We start from the raw sequence: 20,636 nt of genomic DNA, 5'->3' as shown, positions 1-20,636 counted from the left end.
GCATTCAGTCAAAAGTAGTAATGTATCTAGCTTGCCAAACATTCCATTAAGGAGTACCTACAGCAAGTCTTAAATGATTTTTTAAAAAAATTTCCCACCTCATTTTAGCACAAATTAAATTTTACTCACCATTACACATCTAACATCAAATTCAGTACCTGGAATAACCACATTTCTTTGAATGAATGAACATAGGGCTCTAGTTAAATTTTGGTCCTAATGCTCCACTAGATAACTTTGTGAATAAGACAAATAATTTCTGTTGATATCAATTTTGTTCTGTATGAAAGAAAGGGCTTTAGCAGGATAGACTTCTTAAGGATGCCTATAGTTTTAAAATTCTGGTTTTAAAACCTTACATGGAAAATTTGTGTTCACGTTGTATATGGCATTTGTTTTTGATTTCCAAACTTTTGTGCATAATCTCAACAGATTATTTTCTTCCAGCACAGTGGAGAGACAATAAGAATTTGTTGTATGATGGAAAATGAGAAAATAGCAGCCACTGAAGTCTGACCAAGGTAACTCACCACAGAGAGGAGGTGTCACCATGAGCTTTGCAAGTACTGTCACCTCAAACACTAGCCAGGCAATGCATCTTAGGCAGCTTTGGCAAGATTTTCTTCCTATGCTTCTAGAAGTTTGCAAGATTCCTATTTCCAAATAAAGATAGTGTAATATAGTTTCTATAGAATACTGGAATAGTCTTTTGGCAGGGGCTTGAGGGAAACAAGTAGAGTCCACACATTCTTCTCTTTTATGAAACAAATATGACATACAGAGAATTTCCTCATAGAATTCTCTACGCTGGCATGACATGGCTATGATTTTATCTTTATTTATTTGTTTATATTTTCTTGACCACGCCATACAACAGTTGGGATCTTAGTTCCCTAACCAGGGATTGAACCCTCACCCCTTACATTGGAAGCATGGAGTCTTAACCGCTGGACCACCAGGGAAGTCCCCATTGCTATGATTTTAAAGTTAAAGTTTCCAGTTTCAGAACCCTTGGTGCATTTCTTTTTGTCATTTTGCTGGTACGCAGGTTATATAATGCCACTAAGTTCACATTAAAAGTCACTTCATAAAACGATCAACTCTTAATAGAACACAACCATTTTTTTCAGAATAAAACAATGTTTCCCTAAGTAATATTTCACAGAAGAATGTTAGTTTTCTGCAATATCAAATGTCAATAAAAGAACAGATAGGTAGGTAGGTAGGTATGTAAGTAGGTAGTAGATAGATTAGATTAGATGAATAGGCTTTCGTTTTGGGGAATTGCTGGGTTAAGCAAACTTAAATAGTTTTCTTGGTTATGGGTCTTCTAAGGTGTGGTGTGGGAGCTTCTAAAGTGTCATTATGCCTTGTGGATCTATAAGTGGCAGGGGTATAGATTAGTATACAGGTTTCCCCAGACATGTTTGTTAAAGAAACCCCCTTTCCCCTTCAGAGTATTCTGCAGAATTTTAGCCTCATACAACACAATTTGACATCTGTACATGATGATTGTATAGAATTTTTTTCTTTTCAGAATTTTTAGGCAAGGCCAAGGCAATTTACAAAATTTAAAACGAAATATGATACTAACACAACATTGTAAAGCAATTATACTCCAAAAACGGAAAAAAAAACCCAACAACTAGATATGCTATTAAGAAAAAAACATTATTATACTTTTCTGCTTGGAATGTATTTTTTGATTAAAGTTATGTTTTATATCATTTGTTTCATTATTCACCATAAGGTACTTTTATTATGTCCCACACTGATATGCTATGGCTTTATAAACATTAATTTATCCTAGGATTTAAAAAAACAAATTGATAAATTGAGCTGTATAGTCTTAGAACTACCCCAGTTGACATTAAAGGATTTGTTTTGAGAAATACATTTTAAATTATATAACTGGTGATACATACTGCATTGTAAATATTGTTATAGTTTATTCTTCTAAATCTTTCCAAGCATGTATTACACATTGAGAAATATACAGATATCTAGTGAAATCTGTAAAAATTGACCCTATAGGCAGAATTGAAAGAGGGTACTTATTATTTTTTGAAATAATGATGTTTCTAGAATTCTTAAATAATATATCAGCCTATGTTAACTATAGCTTCTCATGTTTAATGATGTTTACAATTAAAATAATACAATAGCAATGTATGATTAACAACCATAATTAACTCAGAATAGATTCTTCGAAGTGGTTCAAAGGGCTTTCCATGATAAATTACTAGCCTTTAATCAGCTAATATAAAGTACTTTTTTAGACTGAAAAAGTATATATATGTCTCATAAAAATTTTAATTTAACTTAATGAAATGAGTTTAATGATCCAGCTTCACCATACCAGCTCTGGGGTATGTCTGACATTCCAGTGAAAGCTTTATTTAGATGGAGTTGAGGAATCTTTGAGATAGTAGGCTTTCCACTGTGTTATCTTGAGTGTTATAGCTGAGTGGTTTTCCCAGAATCTCTAAGTCTTGTTCAAACTATTTTATGAATGAATTGAATTCATTAAATGTTAATAAACTTGTTTCAGTTTAAAGAATGTTGACTTGAAAAGTTCACAAAATTGAATTTTGCTTATTAAAATATTCTTTCCTCTTATGAGGCTAGTCCTTGCCAGCCTCAGTGATCTGGTTCTATCCACTCACACGCAGCTGTGATAAGGAGGGTGAAGAGTGAGCTAAATAGGGAGGAGGCCTGGGCAAGGTCATTTTTGCCAGAACACAGAGATGCCAAGATCTCAAGGGTGCTGCAGGATATAAAAAGGTGCTGCACTTGTGAATTTTATATATATATAAAGAGTAAAAATGAGGGTTCCTGTATTTGAGGATGTGAAAGATGAAACTGAAGAAGAAAAAACAGGGGAAGAAGAAAATGAAGAAGACAAGGTGGGTGAGAAGGCGCTTGCTGAGGCATGGTGTTCATTCCTTAAAGTTGATGATGAGGAAAATGTTTCCTTTCCTTTTTCCCTGGACAGGTATTCTTTAAGCCTGTTATTGAAGACCTGAGTATGGAGTTGGCCAGAAGGTGCACTGAACTCATTAGTGATGTAAGTGGCTTAAAAATTTTTATCTGTTTTGCCTTGCGTATGTGGCATGATTATATCATAGAATCAGAGAGCTGAAGAGAAAACCCTGAAATCATTTATTTAAAACCCAGTGATTTTCCAAATCATGGAACGAAGTCCAGAAATGTTAGATGGTTTTCCCAAGGTCACCTAGACAGAGAATTTCTGTGGGGACATGTCTCCATGTTCTTAAGCCAGAATCCTGTCCCTTCTTGAACTTCACTGTCACTCTGACATGAAATCATAAAGCATCAAATTTCTGAGCATATTCCACTGAGAATACAAAGCTTTTTACTATTTGTGTAATGAGGTAATTTGTTTTGAGAGGATCTCTATCTAAATGAATGGTTTTTAGCATTTTGAGTAGCTTTTATGGAATCTGATGAATCCAGTAATTTTCCAGACCAGAAACATGAATGTTTCTATGTGCATCTAACATTTATTAGCAATTTAGGATTCACAGTTTACTGAACTGCATATTGAGAACTCTGAACTGGATGTGGATGATACTATTAGTGAAAGGAGCATTGTTGTTGTGACTTTTTTTGTTAACTGGGATCAGTTTATGTTGTATATCGAGGGAATCCTAGAATTACAGAATTAATTGGGTTTCCCTGGTGGCTCAGACGGTAAAGCGTCTGCCTGCAGTGCGGGAGACCCGGGTTCCATCCCTGGGTTGGGAAGATCCCCTGGAGAAGGAAATGGCAACCCACTCCAGTACATTAATTAATATGGGTAAACTCTGGGAGATAGTGGAGGACAGAGGAGGCTGGTGTGCTGCAGTCTATTGGGTCACAAAAAGTCAGACACAATTTGGTGACAGAACAACAACAATCTATATATTTCTGTCTATCTGTTTATCTATAGTAAATATGTAAACCAGGATGGCAGAAGCAAGGGAAATGTGTTCTTCTCGTGGGATGAGAATTTAGATGGTCCTCACTAGAACTAGAAGAGAATTGCTGGTACACAGGGAAGATGGCTCATGAAGCGTGAGCAGGTGCCTGTCTTATCTAGAAAGGGGAGCAGAGAACTGCTTGTTTCTGCTGTTGTTCTTAAGCAAGATGATCAGAATAGTTTATAGACTTTTATTTGCAGAGGAAATCAATCCTGGGCCATATAGTCAGTGTTCTCTGAAATCAGCCTGCCTGAGTAGTTTAACAGTAACCCTGGGCAGGCTGGCAGGACACAGTTCCTCAAGGGAAGCATTTAAAATACTAAGATTAAGAAATAATAACACATTTGAAGTGTTTAGTAAATTGTCTGAAACATTGTGAGCAACAAGATGCTAGCTGTTATTAACAATTGTCTCCATAAATTAATTTTGTATCCATCCAATCACATTTTATATATGATTCTGTGCTCCCTTCTGGTTTGTTAGAAGAGCCGGGATGGTGGAAATCAGACTCCTTCCTGTATCCTTGACATGTACTGTAATTACATTTTAAATTGAGTGTTTCTCTGTGCCATTTCTTAATATTTGTCACAAGCTACTATATGTAAAAGTTCTTTGTAAGCTATAATAATAATGAGATGATAACGGCAACAACAGTGATAGTAAAAGCAGCAACAGCTAAGATTTATTGAGGACTAAGTGCCAGGTAATGCAGCTTGTGAGGCAGGCTCTCTTGTGTTCCTGTTTTAGAGGTGAAGGACAAGAAGGCTCCGTCTGAGAGGTTAAGTAATTTTCTTGGATCACACAGTTAAGTAGTGGGGAGTAGGACTTGAACATGAAGCCCTGTCTCTTGGCCAGTCTGCTATGTTATCTGTCCTATAGCTTTCATGCAGAGTTTACCTTCGATTTATTATTGTGTATTACACAAATATTAGTAATGTGACCATTTAAAACTTCAAGTCCTGTAGCTCTGGAGATAGTACCTCTTTCAGTGTTGTTTTGTTTGAGGTGTATTTGTGGCTGAGTCAAGTTATATAAACTATTAAAGTGACAACTTTAGTTAGTAAGTGATAAGAACATTTCTCAGTGACTTCAAAACCAATCTTGTAGTGAGGGGCGATGGCCTTTACTGTTTTGACAAAGCAAAAGCCATGTTATTTCTCTCTCATGTAGGTAAAGTCAAATATGTGAGAGTAATTTCTGTTTATTATAGGTTTATATTGCATAGCCTGTTCTACTTAAATATTTAGATCATATTACTGTGGCCTAGTTTATATCTGTGTACATGTTTGCATTTTGTTTCCAAAGAGAATTTCATACTTATTGAAATACTGGTTCAATTTTTGAAATTTTTGTATTTACCAATGAACAGTCTGAACAATTACTTTCTTTGTTTCTTAAAAAAAAAAGAATGAAGAGTTTGTACAGTCATTTTAAAATCAGATTTTAATTTACCCTTTCTGGAAGAGTTTCAGGGATTGGACTGAATCAAATTTCTGTTGTTTTTAGAAATGTAATTAAATAGTATTATTAAGTAATAATTTGTTCATTCACACTTGGTGTCATCAGTGTTTTTATATGGAGCAGATTAACTTAAATTTGAAATTCTTTTCTTTGTTGTGTTGTCTGCATGACTAGATGGTGGTCTAAAATGTATATTTGAAATTGCATCAATACGGAGATAAAAGCAAATATAGAAAGGACAAATTGAGTTAGATTGGAGTTCCAGTCAAGTCTTTATTACGTCTCTGATAGTGTCCATCTGTTCGTGCTCACATTTAATTTAGTCCACCAGTCTTTGCCCCAGTCTCAATCTTAAAGACAAACCTTCAAGGACTTTAGTTTTGTTTTATAATCCTTTATATCCCAAGGGGGAAAATCAACGTGTTTACCTGAGCCTTTTTGTTTGTTTGAAGGCAATCTGTTTGCAGCTTGTCACCAGGTGAGTTTGGTTTTCTGCTTGCCTGCTTTGTAGAGTCCTACATCTTGAAGCTTTAAGAAGCTGGCTCACATTTTCTTATTTATATTTGTTTAGCTGCATCATGTCTTTGTTGCAGCATGTGGTATTTTTCATTGCAGCATATGGACTCTCTGGTTGCAGCCCGCAGTCTTAGCTTCTCCATAGCATGTGGAGTCTTAGTTCCCTGTCCAGGGATTGAACCTGCATCCCTTGCATTGCAAGGCTGATTCTTAACCCCTGGACCACGAGGGAAGTCCCAGGCTCACATTTTCTTGATCAAATCACACAGCTAGTGAGACACTGACCTGGGATTTGGAACAAGGTCTGTCTGACTCCCAAAGTATGGCCACCACGATGTCCTTTCTCTGCTGTTGTGTGCCAGGCACTCCACATGCAATACTGTATTTCATGCCACAGTGAGCTAGTGCCATAGGCCCCGTGAGCCCGAGTTCAGAGGTGGTGAAACCTGGCAGTGAGTAGCTTGTCCATGGCCACCTGACTAGTCAGGGATGGGGATGAGAATCAGGTTTAGATCTGGCCAAGTCCAGTGCCTGGCTGGTAGCCCCTCATGACTCTGCCCCATTTTCCGGATGAGAAGGTTGGTTTCATGGATTTCTCTTCATGGCACAGTCTCTCTGCATCCCCTTCATTATCATTCTGATCATTCCTCTCTGGACCTCTTTGAGGTTTCATGTGTCTTTATCAGGATATAATAACGAGAACTGTGTGCAGAGGTCCAGATGTGGATGGCTGTGATTATGAGTAGGGAAGCATGCTGTTTCCTGCCTGTTTTGTGATGATATTTACAGTTTCTTGGACTAAGGGGGAGGGGGGGTTGCTGCAGAAAGCCGTTAGCTCAGCCTCAGTAAGGACAGCGTCCTCAGCCATTTCTAGTCCTAATTTCTGACTTGTAGCTGATCATGTAGGGCCCCTCCTCTTTTAATAGTCCGAGTGATTCTCCCTTGCTAGGGATGATCTAATCTGTGGTGGCCCATCCTCTTGCACAGCCCTTTGAGAGCTTCTGCAGTTCATCTCTTGCAGTTTACCATCTCCCTCTCCATAAGAGTGCGGGCTCATCAGCAGACCTGCAGACTTGGCTGCATCATGCCCCTGCCAGATAATTCATTAAGAATGGCCTAGTGATAAGTCCTGGAAGGCTTGCACTGTTTAGAATTCTCCATAGAAAGAAATGTCTGTTTTTCAGATCAGATGGCTTCATTTTGGGGATCAGGATAAGGCATTAGAAAAAAACATTTTTTTTTTTTTGCCTTGCCTAGTTTCTGCTTTGCACATGCTCTGCCCATACTGTGGGGTTTTCCCTCTGCACAGCTCACTTCCCAATCTTGAAAGACACCTGGTTCTCTGAGACAGCCTTTTAAATTTTCTCTTAGCCGTGTAATGCTTTTTATTTTCCCAGATATCCTCTCTTTGGTATTTTGTCCTGTTACTCAGCTATCTAATCAATTCCTTGAATAAATCAAACCCACTGACTACACTGAGCAGTCAGCATCATGGATCTGGGAGCCTTTTGTAGGGTGGTCATAAAAAATAGTAGGTTTAAAGGGACCCTTTGTATGTTTCTTGTAAATTAGGATAAAGAGTCTCTGCAGAGCAAGTGAGCCCGCATCTGCCAGAAGCCTCTGACTCAGTGTTTTGATTCAAACCTTTTTAGGGTGTTCATTTGTGTGGCAGCAGGAAGAACATTTTCCAGGCAAGTGAACATTGTTTATTGTGGGTAACCCTTCCCGATGCTGAAAACATGGGATTCCATGGTTACCCCTCCAGAGAAAGCTCCAATGGTGTTCAGTAACCTGGGAGAGCAGCCTTGGCTCTGAGCGCCTCAGTTAACACACAGTGCTGGAGCCGCAGTTCTGTCTTCCAGGGTTCATTGCACTTAGCCAATGTGGTTCTATTTGTGAAAAGACTTCCTAACTCCTTCTGGTTAAGAATGCTTGTAAAAGGAAATACCCTCTAACATTTCTACATCTGTCTTCCGCTTTTGGCCATTAGCTGGTCTCATACTAAAGTGAAAGAAACTAGACTAAGAAGAGGAAGCACACTCAACTAATTTAAGTTGAACTGTAGTTGAGACATGTTGGGATTAATGGGTGAGGTCAGCAGAAAGTAAATTATTTAGGGCATCTTCTTAACATTAAGTCATCAACTTTGGATTGTGTGTTGGTTGTGAGTGCAGATGGCTGCACAGAACCTGGAGATCCTAGCACAGGGGCTTAGCAGATAGCTGACTATTTTTTTGAGATGAATCCTGGATGGAGGGGCTGCGGCCTTGATGTTATCAGTCTCTCAGGCTCCTTTCCTTCTGCTCTGCCATCATTATGGTGGTTTATTGTCTTGTGATGGCCTGGTTCCTGCTGTTTTCCTGTGGTTGGGGAAGACAAAAGGTGGATGGGCGAGGTGTCAATGGACTGTGTCAGCAAGTCTCTCCCCTTGTATTTGCTTCACCAGTAATAATGCTGGGGAGACTTCCAAAATATCTCATGGCCAGAGCTGGGCACCTGTCCTCCCTGACCGATCGCTGGCCAAAGGGAATGAGAAAGCCATGCCTGTCTCAGAGCAATTTGTCCTTTGCGGCTACGCTAGGGGTGTATCTCCTCCTGTAAATACACTTGAGTTCTATTGTTAGGAAAGAAAGGGATTGGAGAGACAACCTATCCAATAGATGGGGAATCTGTTAGATTTGGAATTGACTGTCTACTCAGTGATTTTCATTTTACCTAAGTTTTAGTATTAATCATCGACATAGTTCCCTTTCATCTATTTTTTCCAATTCTCCTAGTATACGAAAGCTACTAATTCGTGGTATTCTTTATATAAAAATTTAAGATCATATGCTTACTGTCTCTCATATTGTAAAATTCATTAGAAATGCAATATGCGTGACAATAAGCATCTAGTAGGTGTATGTGTGTGTGTGTGTTTATCTTTTAAATAAAGACCAAAGAAAGGAATGGAGAGCACACTTAAAACTGAACTATTTGCCTGCATAGCAGAGGAAATAAATACTTCACCTTTATCCCTAGCTCCTGTCCTGAACATTCTGCTCAAGTCAGAGCTTATCAGAGGCTGTAGCCACAGCACATACCGCTGCTGTGAAGAATGTGAGTGGGAGAGGGAAGAGATGGTGGCGAAAGATAAAAATAATGAGCCAAACTTAAGCCTAATGATAGCTTATTTTCTCTCATGCTTAATTATATAATGGAGATACTTTTTTTTCTCCTTATGATCAAAATAGCCTACTATTTATCATAGTGCCATTAACGGTTTAATTACTAGTGACTGAGGACAGTGATTTGCAGAGACCTAAAATTATGGCTAATCTCTGAGAAGAAAAAAAAAAAAGCAATTTAGTGCTCAGATAAGATAAATATGTTCTAATGTTGATTTCATGAATAAAGCAAATGTTTAATGTGGTCAGCATCTAATATCTGAGTCATCGCCGTGAAATATGGCATTTAAAATAATGTTACTCAGTATGTTTGTGGCTAGTTATACCTCAGGTCAAATAATGCCCCTTAGGTCTGTTCAAATATGGTAAAATCTCTATGTCATGTTAAAGTGTAACATCAACATTAGTCATGTTCTTTAAGAACCAGGTAGTGTATACCGTTAAACTTCACTTTTAGGCTGTAATTAGGGAGGCCATGTAATTTATCATCTGAACTATGACATTTTTTTCAGTCTAAGTATTTACAGTCTTGGGCAGATAAACATGACTTTATTACAGGGTGATACAACTTTCAGCAAATTACCTTCATCCTCTCAAACAGTTATAAGTTTTGCCTGCCCAGTTTTCGGAGAAGGCAATAGCAGCCCACTCCAGTACTCTTGCCTGGAAAATCCCATGGACAGAGGAGCCTGGTAGGCTGCAGTCCATGGGGTCACTAGGAGTTGGACACGACGGAGCAACTTCACTTTCACTTTTCACTTTCACGCACTGGAGAAGGAAATGGCAACCCACTCCAGTGTTCTTGCCTGGAGAATCCCAGGAATGGGGGAGCCTGGTGGGCTGCCGTCTATGGGGTCGCGCAGAGTTGAACACAACTGAAGGGACTTAGCAGCAGCAGCAGTCCAGTTTTCAGATTGGATGGCAATTAGTGTGACAGCGGGATTACATTTCAGGTCCCTCTCTATAGTTCCTGACTTCTTTTTGACTTATCTGCCCATGCGGGATCTTCTCACAGAATAATCCTGCCTCTCCTGAGAGGAGAAAGAGTGATTCCTCTCACTAGTGAATTGGAAAGAGGAAATGAGGATTGCTCAGCTAAGCCTTTCTGGACTTTTTCCCATTTGTCTGCCTGCCACCACACGGGGGCATTCTGCAGTGATTTCCACAGGTGACAGGCTGTCTGGGTGGGTTCTATGTTTGGGAGAGGGGAGGAGGTTGGGGAGGCCTATGGGTTCTCATAAATTGGATATTCAACCTTGATTTGAGCATAATTAATTAGTAACCAGAATCCCACTGTGGCCACAATTGATGCCCCCTCCTCTAATCCAGCATGTCTAGGTAATGATGCTAACAGTAATCTCCATTTGTTTAATTTTGTCCTCTTCTTAATTGGTCACATCTGTCCTGATGACTCCTAACTTTAAATCCAGAGGTAGGCAACTGTGTTTCTGTTTGACCATAGGCTTACCTGTTAGGGTCTGTGGCTTAAAGTAACAATAAATTAGGACAATTGTATGAGTGAAATGGAGCATTTTTTTTTTTTTAAGATGTGAGTTAAAGTTTGTGTGTGTGGTATGACATAGCTACACCGAAAATGTGTAAATTGGATATACCTATTTTATATACACCTGCTATGCTTATTCCCTCAAACTTGTGTGTTAGTTCTCAGTATTCAAGTTATTTTGAGAAAGGCCATGCGTAGCACAGAACCAGATTTATTTATTGAGAAATTTTAGCATGGTTTGAAGAAATCAAGTGGTAAAGGGGTGTGCTGAGTATGCATGCAATGCTTTGTTGTTGTTGTTTAGTTGCTAAGTTGTGTCCAGCTCTTTACAGCTCTGTGGACTGTAGCCCGCCAGGCTCCTTTGTCCATGGGATTTCCCACTGGATTGGGGAAATCTGGAGAAGGAAGTGGCTACCCACTCCAATATTCTTACCTTACCACTGAGCCACCTGGGAAGCCTATGCAATGCTTCTTTTTAAAATAAAGAAAAAAATTATTTTAAAATTAATTTTTGTTGATGTATAGTTGCTTTATAATGTTGTGTTAGTCTCTACTGTACAGCAGAATGAATCAGCTGTATGTATACATATGGCCCCTCTTTTTTGGATTTCCTTCCCATTTAGGCTCCCACAGGCACTGAGCAGAGTTTTCTGTGTTATACAGTAGATTCTCATGAGTTCACTCTTTTAGACGTGGTACCAGTGTTTCTTAATTATGCTGAAGAAGCTGGACAAATAGGACCCACAGTCAGTGTGGGTGTGACACGCAAGATCCTTGATGGTAACTGTGCCCTTGCTTATCTAAAGGGCAGCCTTTTTCTTACCCTGCCTCATCCCCTTTGTTGTTCTGAGCTGGATATCAGTTTATTTGATTTGGCTTGTTTTGAGTATCATTCCACATTGGAGTATTTATTTCAGAAAATAGACTTGCACAGTTAATTCTTTTGTTCAAAAAGGGAGCATAAAAGTTGTTTTTTTTCTCTTATGTAAAATGTTCTCTCTTTTAGATCCATTATAAAGAAGAGTATAAAAAGTCTAAAGGCAAGTGTACGTTTGTGACTGACACGCCTATGCTAAACCATGTAAAACACATTGGTGCTTTTATTTCTGAGGTAAGGTATCAAGACTTTTTAAATGGCTTGGATTATTTTCTTTTATATAGATATAAGTTTCTGTATTAAAATTAGAGAATAACGTTTCTGATAATACCACTGAATGTTGATATTAAAAATATCTGTATATGTAATTCTATGCATTATGTCAGTTAACTTATGTAAACTGATAGCTTATTATCCATTGTTGATATGTTTTGTGATATATATCTATATTGACTCTAACCTTTTTTTTTTTTTACATCAAAATAAAAGGAGATATTTTTATTCAATAGAAAGTACTGGCAAAATAGTCTCAGAAGTTCCATTATTTTATTTCTTAACAGACTTATTAGATATAAATGATCCAATCTCATTTTAAAAATAAGTCAAACTTATCAGCAGATTCGATAAAACGTGGTATCTTTGGTAAGTAACTTCAGATCAATTTGAACTATTTTTGGTTAGGATCAGTTCAACAGAGATACCTGCTATGAAACCATAGAGTAAGAAATGCGCTACATTCATTTTCCAGCTGAAAAATCATGTAATCTTTTTCTGAGCGAATGTAGAACTGCAGCTTATGTTGTCTTATAGAGCACAATGTTAACAGTGATTTCTGTGATGAGGCAATGCCAGTGTCTGTGAATGGACCATTTTGAAGAGATAAACTCGAAAAGAAGATGATTAGATAGTGTTGTAGATGACTGACCTCTAGTGTTTCGTAAGTTATTGGAAAAAAGATCAACATGATATTCTTGGGATTATTTCTGCCAACATGAAAGCATTTTGAAGAAAACTAGTAAATTTTAAGTATGAAAATCTGAAGAGTTATGGGAACACAAGGCTTACACAAGCTATATGCTCAATGAATCAACACTCAAATCTGGCTCCAAGTAGGAGTAACATCAGGGACTTGTGGATAGAGTGGGGAAAGCCACAGTTTTGTTTACTTGTGTAAGCTATTAAATATTATTTCTCCTTCACAGAGAAATGCTTGGTGTTCTTAATTATTAATTGAGTCTTTTTCCTGAAGGAGTTAACTACAGAGGAAAAATTAAAAAAGGAAGAGGGCAATCTGCTACATTCCTTTGAACCTAATCTTCCCAAGAGGAAATAGTGAATGAGTCTCTCTCTTTATGAGTAATGACTGAGATCATTTAGAGGCAGTGCAGACTGTATGTGGGAAAGTGCAAAAACAGCAAAAAAGCTCCGCCACCTCAGCACCCTGCCATTGTGGTGGAAGAAGTTAAGAAGACTTGAATAAAGGAAGGCTGTCCTTTGTGTTCAGGTTCTAATGACTTGTGTTTTCTGGAACAGCTCAAGTATCTCATTCTCATTTATTTTTTGATGATCAAATATATGAAATTGTTGATACACAAGTAGAATTACTGTTAGAAATGTGCATGGGTTTAAGTAGAAAAATAGCCATTATTTAATTAGATTGATTTAATTAAAATTTTCATTTGAGCTATAATTGACATGGAATATTAGTTTCAGGACTCCATATTTGTATGCACTGTGAGAGGACCACCACAATAAGTCTGTCATCGTATGGAGTCACACATCTTACTTCTTTTCTTTCCCTTATGATGGTTACTTTTTGAGATTTTCTCTCTTGGTGACTTTCAAATATGTGATACAGTTTTATTAACTACAGCCACCATGCTCGATTTTATGTCCCCATGTACTGATTTTATGACTGGAAGCTTGTGCCTTTTGACCGCTTTGCACCATTTCTCCCATCCCTCAACCCCTCTCTTCCAGTTTTTATTTTCTTGCATGTTTGATTTAAAGGTTTTGCCATGATAAATTGGATTTATTTCTTCAAATATGACCATCGGGTTCAGTATCTGAGATTAAAGTTGACTTTACATATTTAAAAATATTTTAGTGGAGGATAGTTGCTTTACAGTATTGTGTTATTTTCTGCCATACAACAAAATGAATCAGCTATTTGTATACATATATCCCCTCTTTTTTGGATTTCCTTCCCATTTAGGTCATCACAGAGCCTGAAGTAGAGTTCCTGAGCTATACAGTAGGTTCTCAGTAGTTACCTAGTTTATATATAGCAGTGTATATATGTCAATCCCAGCTAATTTGTTTCCTAAGAAAGTAATTTTCTTTATTCTCTTTCAATATTCACAGTAAAAGAAAAACTAAGACATATTTATTTTTCTTTTCTTTCTCCCCCCCTAGGCAAAATACAAAGGTACCATTAAGGCGGACCTTTCCAATTCTCTTTATAAGCAGATGCCAGCCACAATTGACAGTGTCTTTGCCAGAGAAGTTACACAACTACAGAGTGAGGTATGGTTCTCCTAAATTATTCTATAATTGCGTAAATCAAATGTATACTAATACATATTGTTTAGCATTTTATAAAGAGTTGTTTATCTTAGATATTAAATATGGAGTGAAACATTGGAAGCAACTGATTCATGTTCTGTCAGCAGTCACATAGTGATGGTCACTGATAGTCACAGACAGTGACAAGGACCTGCCAGTGTGTTGGTTACGTGATGCAGTCTTTCCTAGTCCCAGTCACCACTACCAACAGAGCAAATATGAATCTTACTTAGATTATAATCTTATAGCAAACATTAAACTAGTCTTTGATTTAACTTGTGAAGAACATACCCATAGCTTATTAAAAGTCACATAAAGAATTAATGGTTAAAGTCAGGGTCCACAGATCTGTGCTCCCTCAATTAGACAAGTGGTTCCTGACTTTTTTTTTCTCATGGATGATATTTTCACTTAGACTGTATCAGGCTCCCAAAAAAGCCTCCACCAGGTGGAAATGGCTATTTTAATGATTGCAAGTTGCAGACAGACTTAAGAACTATCATTATGTAAACTCATTTTGAATCCTTGAGAGTTTAGGAGTAATTTTCCTTTTAGAGTACATTAACACAGAAGGAATCCTTAATGCATTTAATCTATTGTGTTCCTTAAAACAGAATTTCAAAATAGAATATTTCGCCTCTTTCTCACTCATATTATTGCTATGTTTTCTTCATAGTACACTCTGATTTTTTTTTTTTTCTGGTTACTTTATTCGTCCATAAGAGAGCAGGAACCTCATCTGTCTTGTTCCCTGCTCCATCTCTGTGCTTAGGAGTCTAGGGACTCCTAGAACACAAGGGGTGTTCAATAAATACTTGTAAAATGGATTTTTGTTCAGTTGATTGATTTTTTTAAAAAGAAATGTTCCCTTTTACATAGTTTATATTTTTCATGCTACATTTTTGGTTAATAATAATAAATACATAAAAATCCTCACTATGTGTCAGGTACTGTTCTGTTTATTTCACATATATTTATATCACTTAATGCTCACAACTCCATGAGATAGCCTCATTTTAGAGATGTGGAAACCGAAGCAGAGAGGTTAGGTGACTTGCCCAAGTCATACAGCTAACAAATAGCAGAGCCAGCATATGGACATGGGTGAATTCGCTCTAGAGTCTGGGTTCTCAGCTATATCCATTACCACCTCTTTCTTACTATTTCTACCCCTCTTTTTTTTTTTAATTAAACAAGTTCACTTCTTTCTCCAGAATCCTTTTATTTTCAAGTAGAGGATATGTAGATAATTTTAAAATAGTCTGAAAATAGATTATTCTTGAACAACACCAAGTATAGTTATTCTTTGCAGAATATCTTTAAGTACTTCATTATCACAGACTTAAATGTCCGCTGTGTACCCAGCTTGGCAGTAAGCTAATCTCAGCTGTGCAACATGAGGCTAAAAATATATGTCGGGGCTCTGCATGGCTGACCATGACTAATATGCTCACCCTTTTTTTTTTTCCCACCCAACATCTGGTAACCCAGCCACTTGCTAGTCATACAGAGTACTTTATAAAGCAAATAATTATAACATTTGATATTTGACAAGATCTTTGAGATAATAATAATAATAAGCAACAGTTATACAATAAAGAAAAGAAAAATCTTCTCTTGGTTTTATACTTACTTGGGAAGGTAACATTTTCAGATATTTACATTCTTAATTGCTTTGGAAGTGCACAACTTTTCTCAAATTGTTATGGGATAAGCATGTCTATAGTACCCAACTATGTGTACATAGAACTTAACATAAAAAGTAATCCATATTGGACATTTTGGAATCTGTTCCTATTTTTTCCCAGAATAGATTGTCACTTAATTGGTGACAGGTATTATTCCAGAGGAGAATACGCACCCTAAGAAAGAAATCTATGTGCTCTCAAGAAGTATCACTGCCCAAGGTCATAATTAGTCTTTGAACTCGTTAGAAAGGAAATACCTGGATTCCGAAGAAGGTGTCTACTTCAAAGATTTATGTAATTGTAATAACATTTCTTTAAATACACATAAATCTATTTTATTATTGTTAAAATTGGAATTCTCAGAGCTTACCTGATAATGACAGGCAAGAAAATAGAACAATTTAATAGTATTTGTGATAATTAAAGAACTCACCTTTTACTGTGTCCAAATAGTATCAGATTTGTGGCAACCTGAATTAGAATATGAGGCAAATTCTAAAATGTAAGCATGTTCCAGTTTCTAGTGACAAGTAGCCTAAACTTTTGATATTGGGACAAATTATTATCTTCAAATCAATTTGCTGCTGCTGCTGCTACTAAGTCACTTCAGTTGTATTCGACTCTGTGTGACTCCAGAGACGGCAGCCCACCAGGCTCCCCCATCCGTGGGATTCTCCAGGCAAGAACAGTGCAGTGGGTTGCCATTTCCTTCTCCAGTGCATGAAAGTGAAAAGTGAAAGTGAAGTTGCTCAGTTGTGTCCGACTCCTAGCAACCCCATGGACTTCAGCCTACCTGGCTCCTCTGTCCATGGGATTTTCCAGGCAAGATCCTGGAGTGGGGTGCCATTGCCTTGCAAACGTTCTCAAATGCTTATATTCAGATTGAAGTGACAAGGTTAATGCTCCTTATAGAAAATGACTGATACATAGATATCCCTAGAAAAAAAGAGAGACAGATGTGGAGATTTTAGAAGGACATATTGTTAGATAACTCTCTCTAAAAATTTTACAAAGATCACAAAGAAAGTTTCTGGAAATGGATGGACTGTGCCATGAAGTGGTGAGACCCTTCTCACAGGGGCTGTCTCACGCTGAGGTTAAATAATCCCTTATCATAGAAGTGATACAGGCTGCTCAGGCATCTGAATGGCGAAGATTTATGAGAGCTTATGTTTGTATCTTCAGTGGCCACGAGGTCCTGTTTCCGGAGGTTCAGGGTTGCCTGTGTTATGGGATTGGCTTCCCTGATAGCTCAGTTGGAAAAGAACCCGGTTAGATTCCTGAGTCAGGAAGATCTGCTGGAGAAGGGATAGGCTACCCACTCCAGTATTCTTGGGTTTCCCTTGTGGCTCAGCTGGTAAGAATCCGCCTTCAATGGGGGATACCTGGGTTCGATCCCTGGGTTGGGAGGATCCCCTGGAGAAGGGAAAGGTGACCCACTCCAGTATTCTGGCCTGGAGAATTCCATGGACTCTATAGTCGCAAAAAACTGTACATGGCTGAGCCACTTTCACTTCAGTACCTGTATAGTAGTTATGAAATATACTGCAAATCAGAAATATAATATATCATTTATATGTAGAGATGAGATATAAACATATAAGATGAAATATATAAGATAAATGTATATATTCCTTGTGTAAACATATTTACATATAGTTTATATAAGACTACTGTAAATATCTTCCCCTAGTTAGGTATCTAGGGCCATAGCAACCTTAACTCACAAGGTACGAAGAACACAGTGTTAACCTGGGGAAATGCTACGCAATAATGACACATCCTAAGAAATCAAATTTATTAGAATATTGATTAGCTCAACATACGTTTCCATTAGCTATTTTAAGGATGAAAATTAATATGATAAATTAAAGTTCAGTTGCTTCCAATTTGATGTAATCTTAATTCTAAAGTGGTGCTTAGTAGCAGCTATAAATGAAATGACTATTTTAATGCAGCAAGTAGAAAATTACATAGCCTTTTAAAGAAAGAGTGCTCTTTAAAATTGTGCTTGATGACTCACTACTTCTATGATAGCCCACAAAACGATCAGCTGCATTGGTTATGTTTATAATGTCACAAATACCACAGTTAAAAACACAGAATCAGCCTGGTATCCAGCAGAAAGGAGACAGGCATATGCTAGTTCTTTTTACTTACAGCAGATCTCATAAAAGTTGTTCCTTGGCTTAAGAGACTTGGCCACCCATTAAACTCCTCCCCCCCCACCAAGTTATAGAATGTAATGGAACTGAGATGATGTGCTTTCTCAGCCTGAATGGAAGTTCTTAATGGGTTTCTGTTTAACATAATTAATTGGTGAAAATTTTAAAGATATGTTCATCAAAATTAGATTTCCTGATGGATTAAATCAGTGAACAGACTCTAGCAAGATGAATTATCCCTGGAATAACATGAGGTGCTATATGGGAGGCTTAATAATCAGATATAGGAACAGAGCTAAGCAGGAGTGAACAAGACTTAGGGGAATTCATTGACAGAAATCTCAACATAGTAATCAAAAGGAAATTGGCATGATCTAAATGGCACCCCACTCCAGTACTCTTGCCTGGAAAATCCCATGGATGGAGGAGCCTGGTGGGCTACAGTCCATGGGGTTGCTAAGGGTCGGACAGGACTGAGCAACTTCACTTGCACTTTTCACTTTCATGTTGGAGAAGGAAATGGCAACCTACTCCAATGTTCTTGCCTGGAGAATCCCAGGGACGGGGGAGCCTGGTGGGCTGCCATCTGTGGGGTCGCACAGAGTCAGACACGACTGAAGCGACTTAGCAGCAGCAGCAGCATGGATGTATTAACAGCATATAGCACATTAGAGATGATAACCTAGATTAAATTGAAGAATTCTAATTAGGACCAGTCAGGCCATATCTGGTATATTGTGGACACCTTAACAAAGAGGTGGAAGAGTTGGAATTTGTACTTTTGAGAGTGTGTAGAGTATACAGTGGAGAAGGCAATGGCACCCCACTCCAGTACTCTTGCCTGGAAAATCCCATGGACGGAGGAGCTGGGTAGGCTGCAGTCCATGGGGTCGCTAAGAGTCAGACATGACTAAGTGACTTCCCTTTCACTTTTCACTTTCATGCCTTGGAGAAGGAAATGGCAACCCACTCCAGTGTTCTTGCCTGGAGAATCCCAGGGACGGGGGAGCCTGGTGGGCTGCCGTCTCCGCACAGAGTCGGATACCACTGAAGCGACTTAGCAGCAGCAGCAGAGTATACAGGGGTTTAGTGCCTTAATCTGCACAGATAGTCTGGGAGTGGAAATCACTGAGAGCTGGGTTCCCACATTTAGTGTTCTGTCCTGTGAACTAGAATCCTCCTGTATGGCCAAATGGTTGCATTGCTGGGGAGGTAGATTTGAGTTTCATTAAAGGAGGAACTTTGTGTCAGAACCTTCAAACTTTAGAAACTGTGATGCCCAGGTTGAGTTCTCTTTCACTGGAAGTTTAAAAAAAAAAAAAAAACTGGGTGGGGAAGTCAGAAAAGAGATTTGAACTTGGATAGTTGTACTAAGCACTAAGCACACACATTTTGTACCAAGTAATTCCGATTCCATTTAACATCTTATCAGTAAACTTTTAACATATATTTTAATTTATAAGTAATTCATTAATTTATTCTTGTTTTATTCTCATTCATTTATTCACTTATTTATTAATTTATTCACTCACTGAGCAAATGTTTATTGCAGTTTATGTCAAGCACTATTCTGGGTTATAAGGATTTAGTGAATTAGTTGCATTCTAGTAAGAGAAGACAGAAAATAAGTAATTTTATAAAAATAAAAGCTTGTAATTTAAACTTATGAAGGAAATAAACAGAATAATATAGGAATAGACTACCTGGAAGGGGATAATTTGCTGTCTTAGGGATCTTCTTTAATTTTTAACTCTGTTTCTACTTCTGAAGTACTTCTGATTAGTCTCACATCTTCTCTCCAACCAGGGGTGGGACAGATTTAATGTGGTAGTGATGGGTGGCATTGCGAAGGTGCTTATTTTGCTAACAGAGAACAAGGCTTGACATATATGAGACTTGCATTATATTTTCTCCCAAAGGTTAGGGCTTTTAATAAGGTTTATTTAATATTATAGTTGTGCCTCCATAAAATTATAACAGTCAATTAAAAAATGACCAATTCACTTTTAAATATCCCATTGTTTCCCCAGTTTTGTCATTTACTTTCCCAGGATTTAAACCTTGAACATATATTAACTTAAAACCTCTTGGTTGTGGAAAGATTTCCCAAAACTGTAGATGAGATTTAAGCTAGAGGAGCAGAAGTAGGGATTTTAGCGTGTGGACAAAAACTTTTGAAATAAGTGACACAGAGTTGGAATTAGTCTAAACAGAAGCACAAAGATTAAAGTATTGTGTATATTATTTCGTTATAAAGGCTTAGGCAGATTTGACCAAATACTACGTAAAATCCTAGCAAAACACTGAAATTTAACAGGTGGGAAATTTCATACACCTCCAAATGAAACTAACAGTTATTTGTTTGTTTCTTCAGATTGCCTACAGGCAGAAGCATGACGCTGCCAAAGGAGTCTCGGATTATGCCCACATGAAGGAGCCGCCTGAGATCCAACATGCCATGGAGGTCACTAAGCACCAGAGTAATGTAAGCAGGCTATTCCTCGTGATTTTCTGGAAAACTGTAGTTAACTCGCGTCAGGGCTACTGGATAAGTTGTTGAAGTTTAAATGTTACAACACTCCTGTTCACAAAGGACTTTAAATCTTTTTTTTTTTAATCTTTATCTCTCCATGTCCATTCAAAAGCACATCTGAATTATTCTCTCAGTGGTTATTAGAACCTTGTAGAATGCCTTTAAAATGTGTTCTTG

At 37.8% G+C, this 20,636-nt stretch overlaps 1 protein-coding gene across 3 annotated transcripts in view; it reads left to right on the top strand.

Annotated features, from left to right (window-relative positions):
- Nucleotides 1-20,636, top strand: part of NEBL (nebulette) — a 376,628-nt gene that overhangs the window by 258,491 nt on the left and 97,501 nt on the right. Inside the window, exons 1-5 of one of the 3 annotated variants that reach the window (XM_069547397.1) lie at nt 1,655-2,906; nt 2,996-3,067; nt 11,638-11,742; nt 13,924-14,034; nt 20,301-20,411. The exons of the other annotated variants lie outside the window; for them this stretch is intronic. Of the exons in view, the coding sequence (XP_069403498.1) occupies nt 2,826-2,906; nt 2,996-3,067; nt 11,638-11,742; nt 13,924-14,034; nt 20,301-20,411 (480 nt within the window). The 5' untranslated portion in view covers nt 1,655-2,825. Of the gene's footprint in view, nt 1-1,654; nt 2,907-2,995; nt 3,068-11,637; nt 11,743-13,923; nt 14,035-20,300; nt 20,412-20,636 lie in introns of those variants that run through there. 3 annotated transcript variants of the gene reach the window in all.

The sequence above is a fragment of the Ovis canadensis genome, chromosome 13 (genome assembly GCF_042477335.2).
Source record: "Ovis canadensis isolate MfBH-ARS-UI-01 breed Bighorn chromosome 13, ARS-UI_OviCan_v2, whole genome shotgun sequence".
NCBI classification, from domain to species: Eukaryota; Metazoa; Chordata; class Mammalia; order Artiodactyla; family Bovidae; genus Ovis; species Ovis canadensis.
Note: the sequence above shows the minus strand (reverse complement) of the source record. Positions and strands in the feature narration are given on the sequence as shown.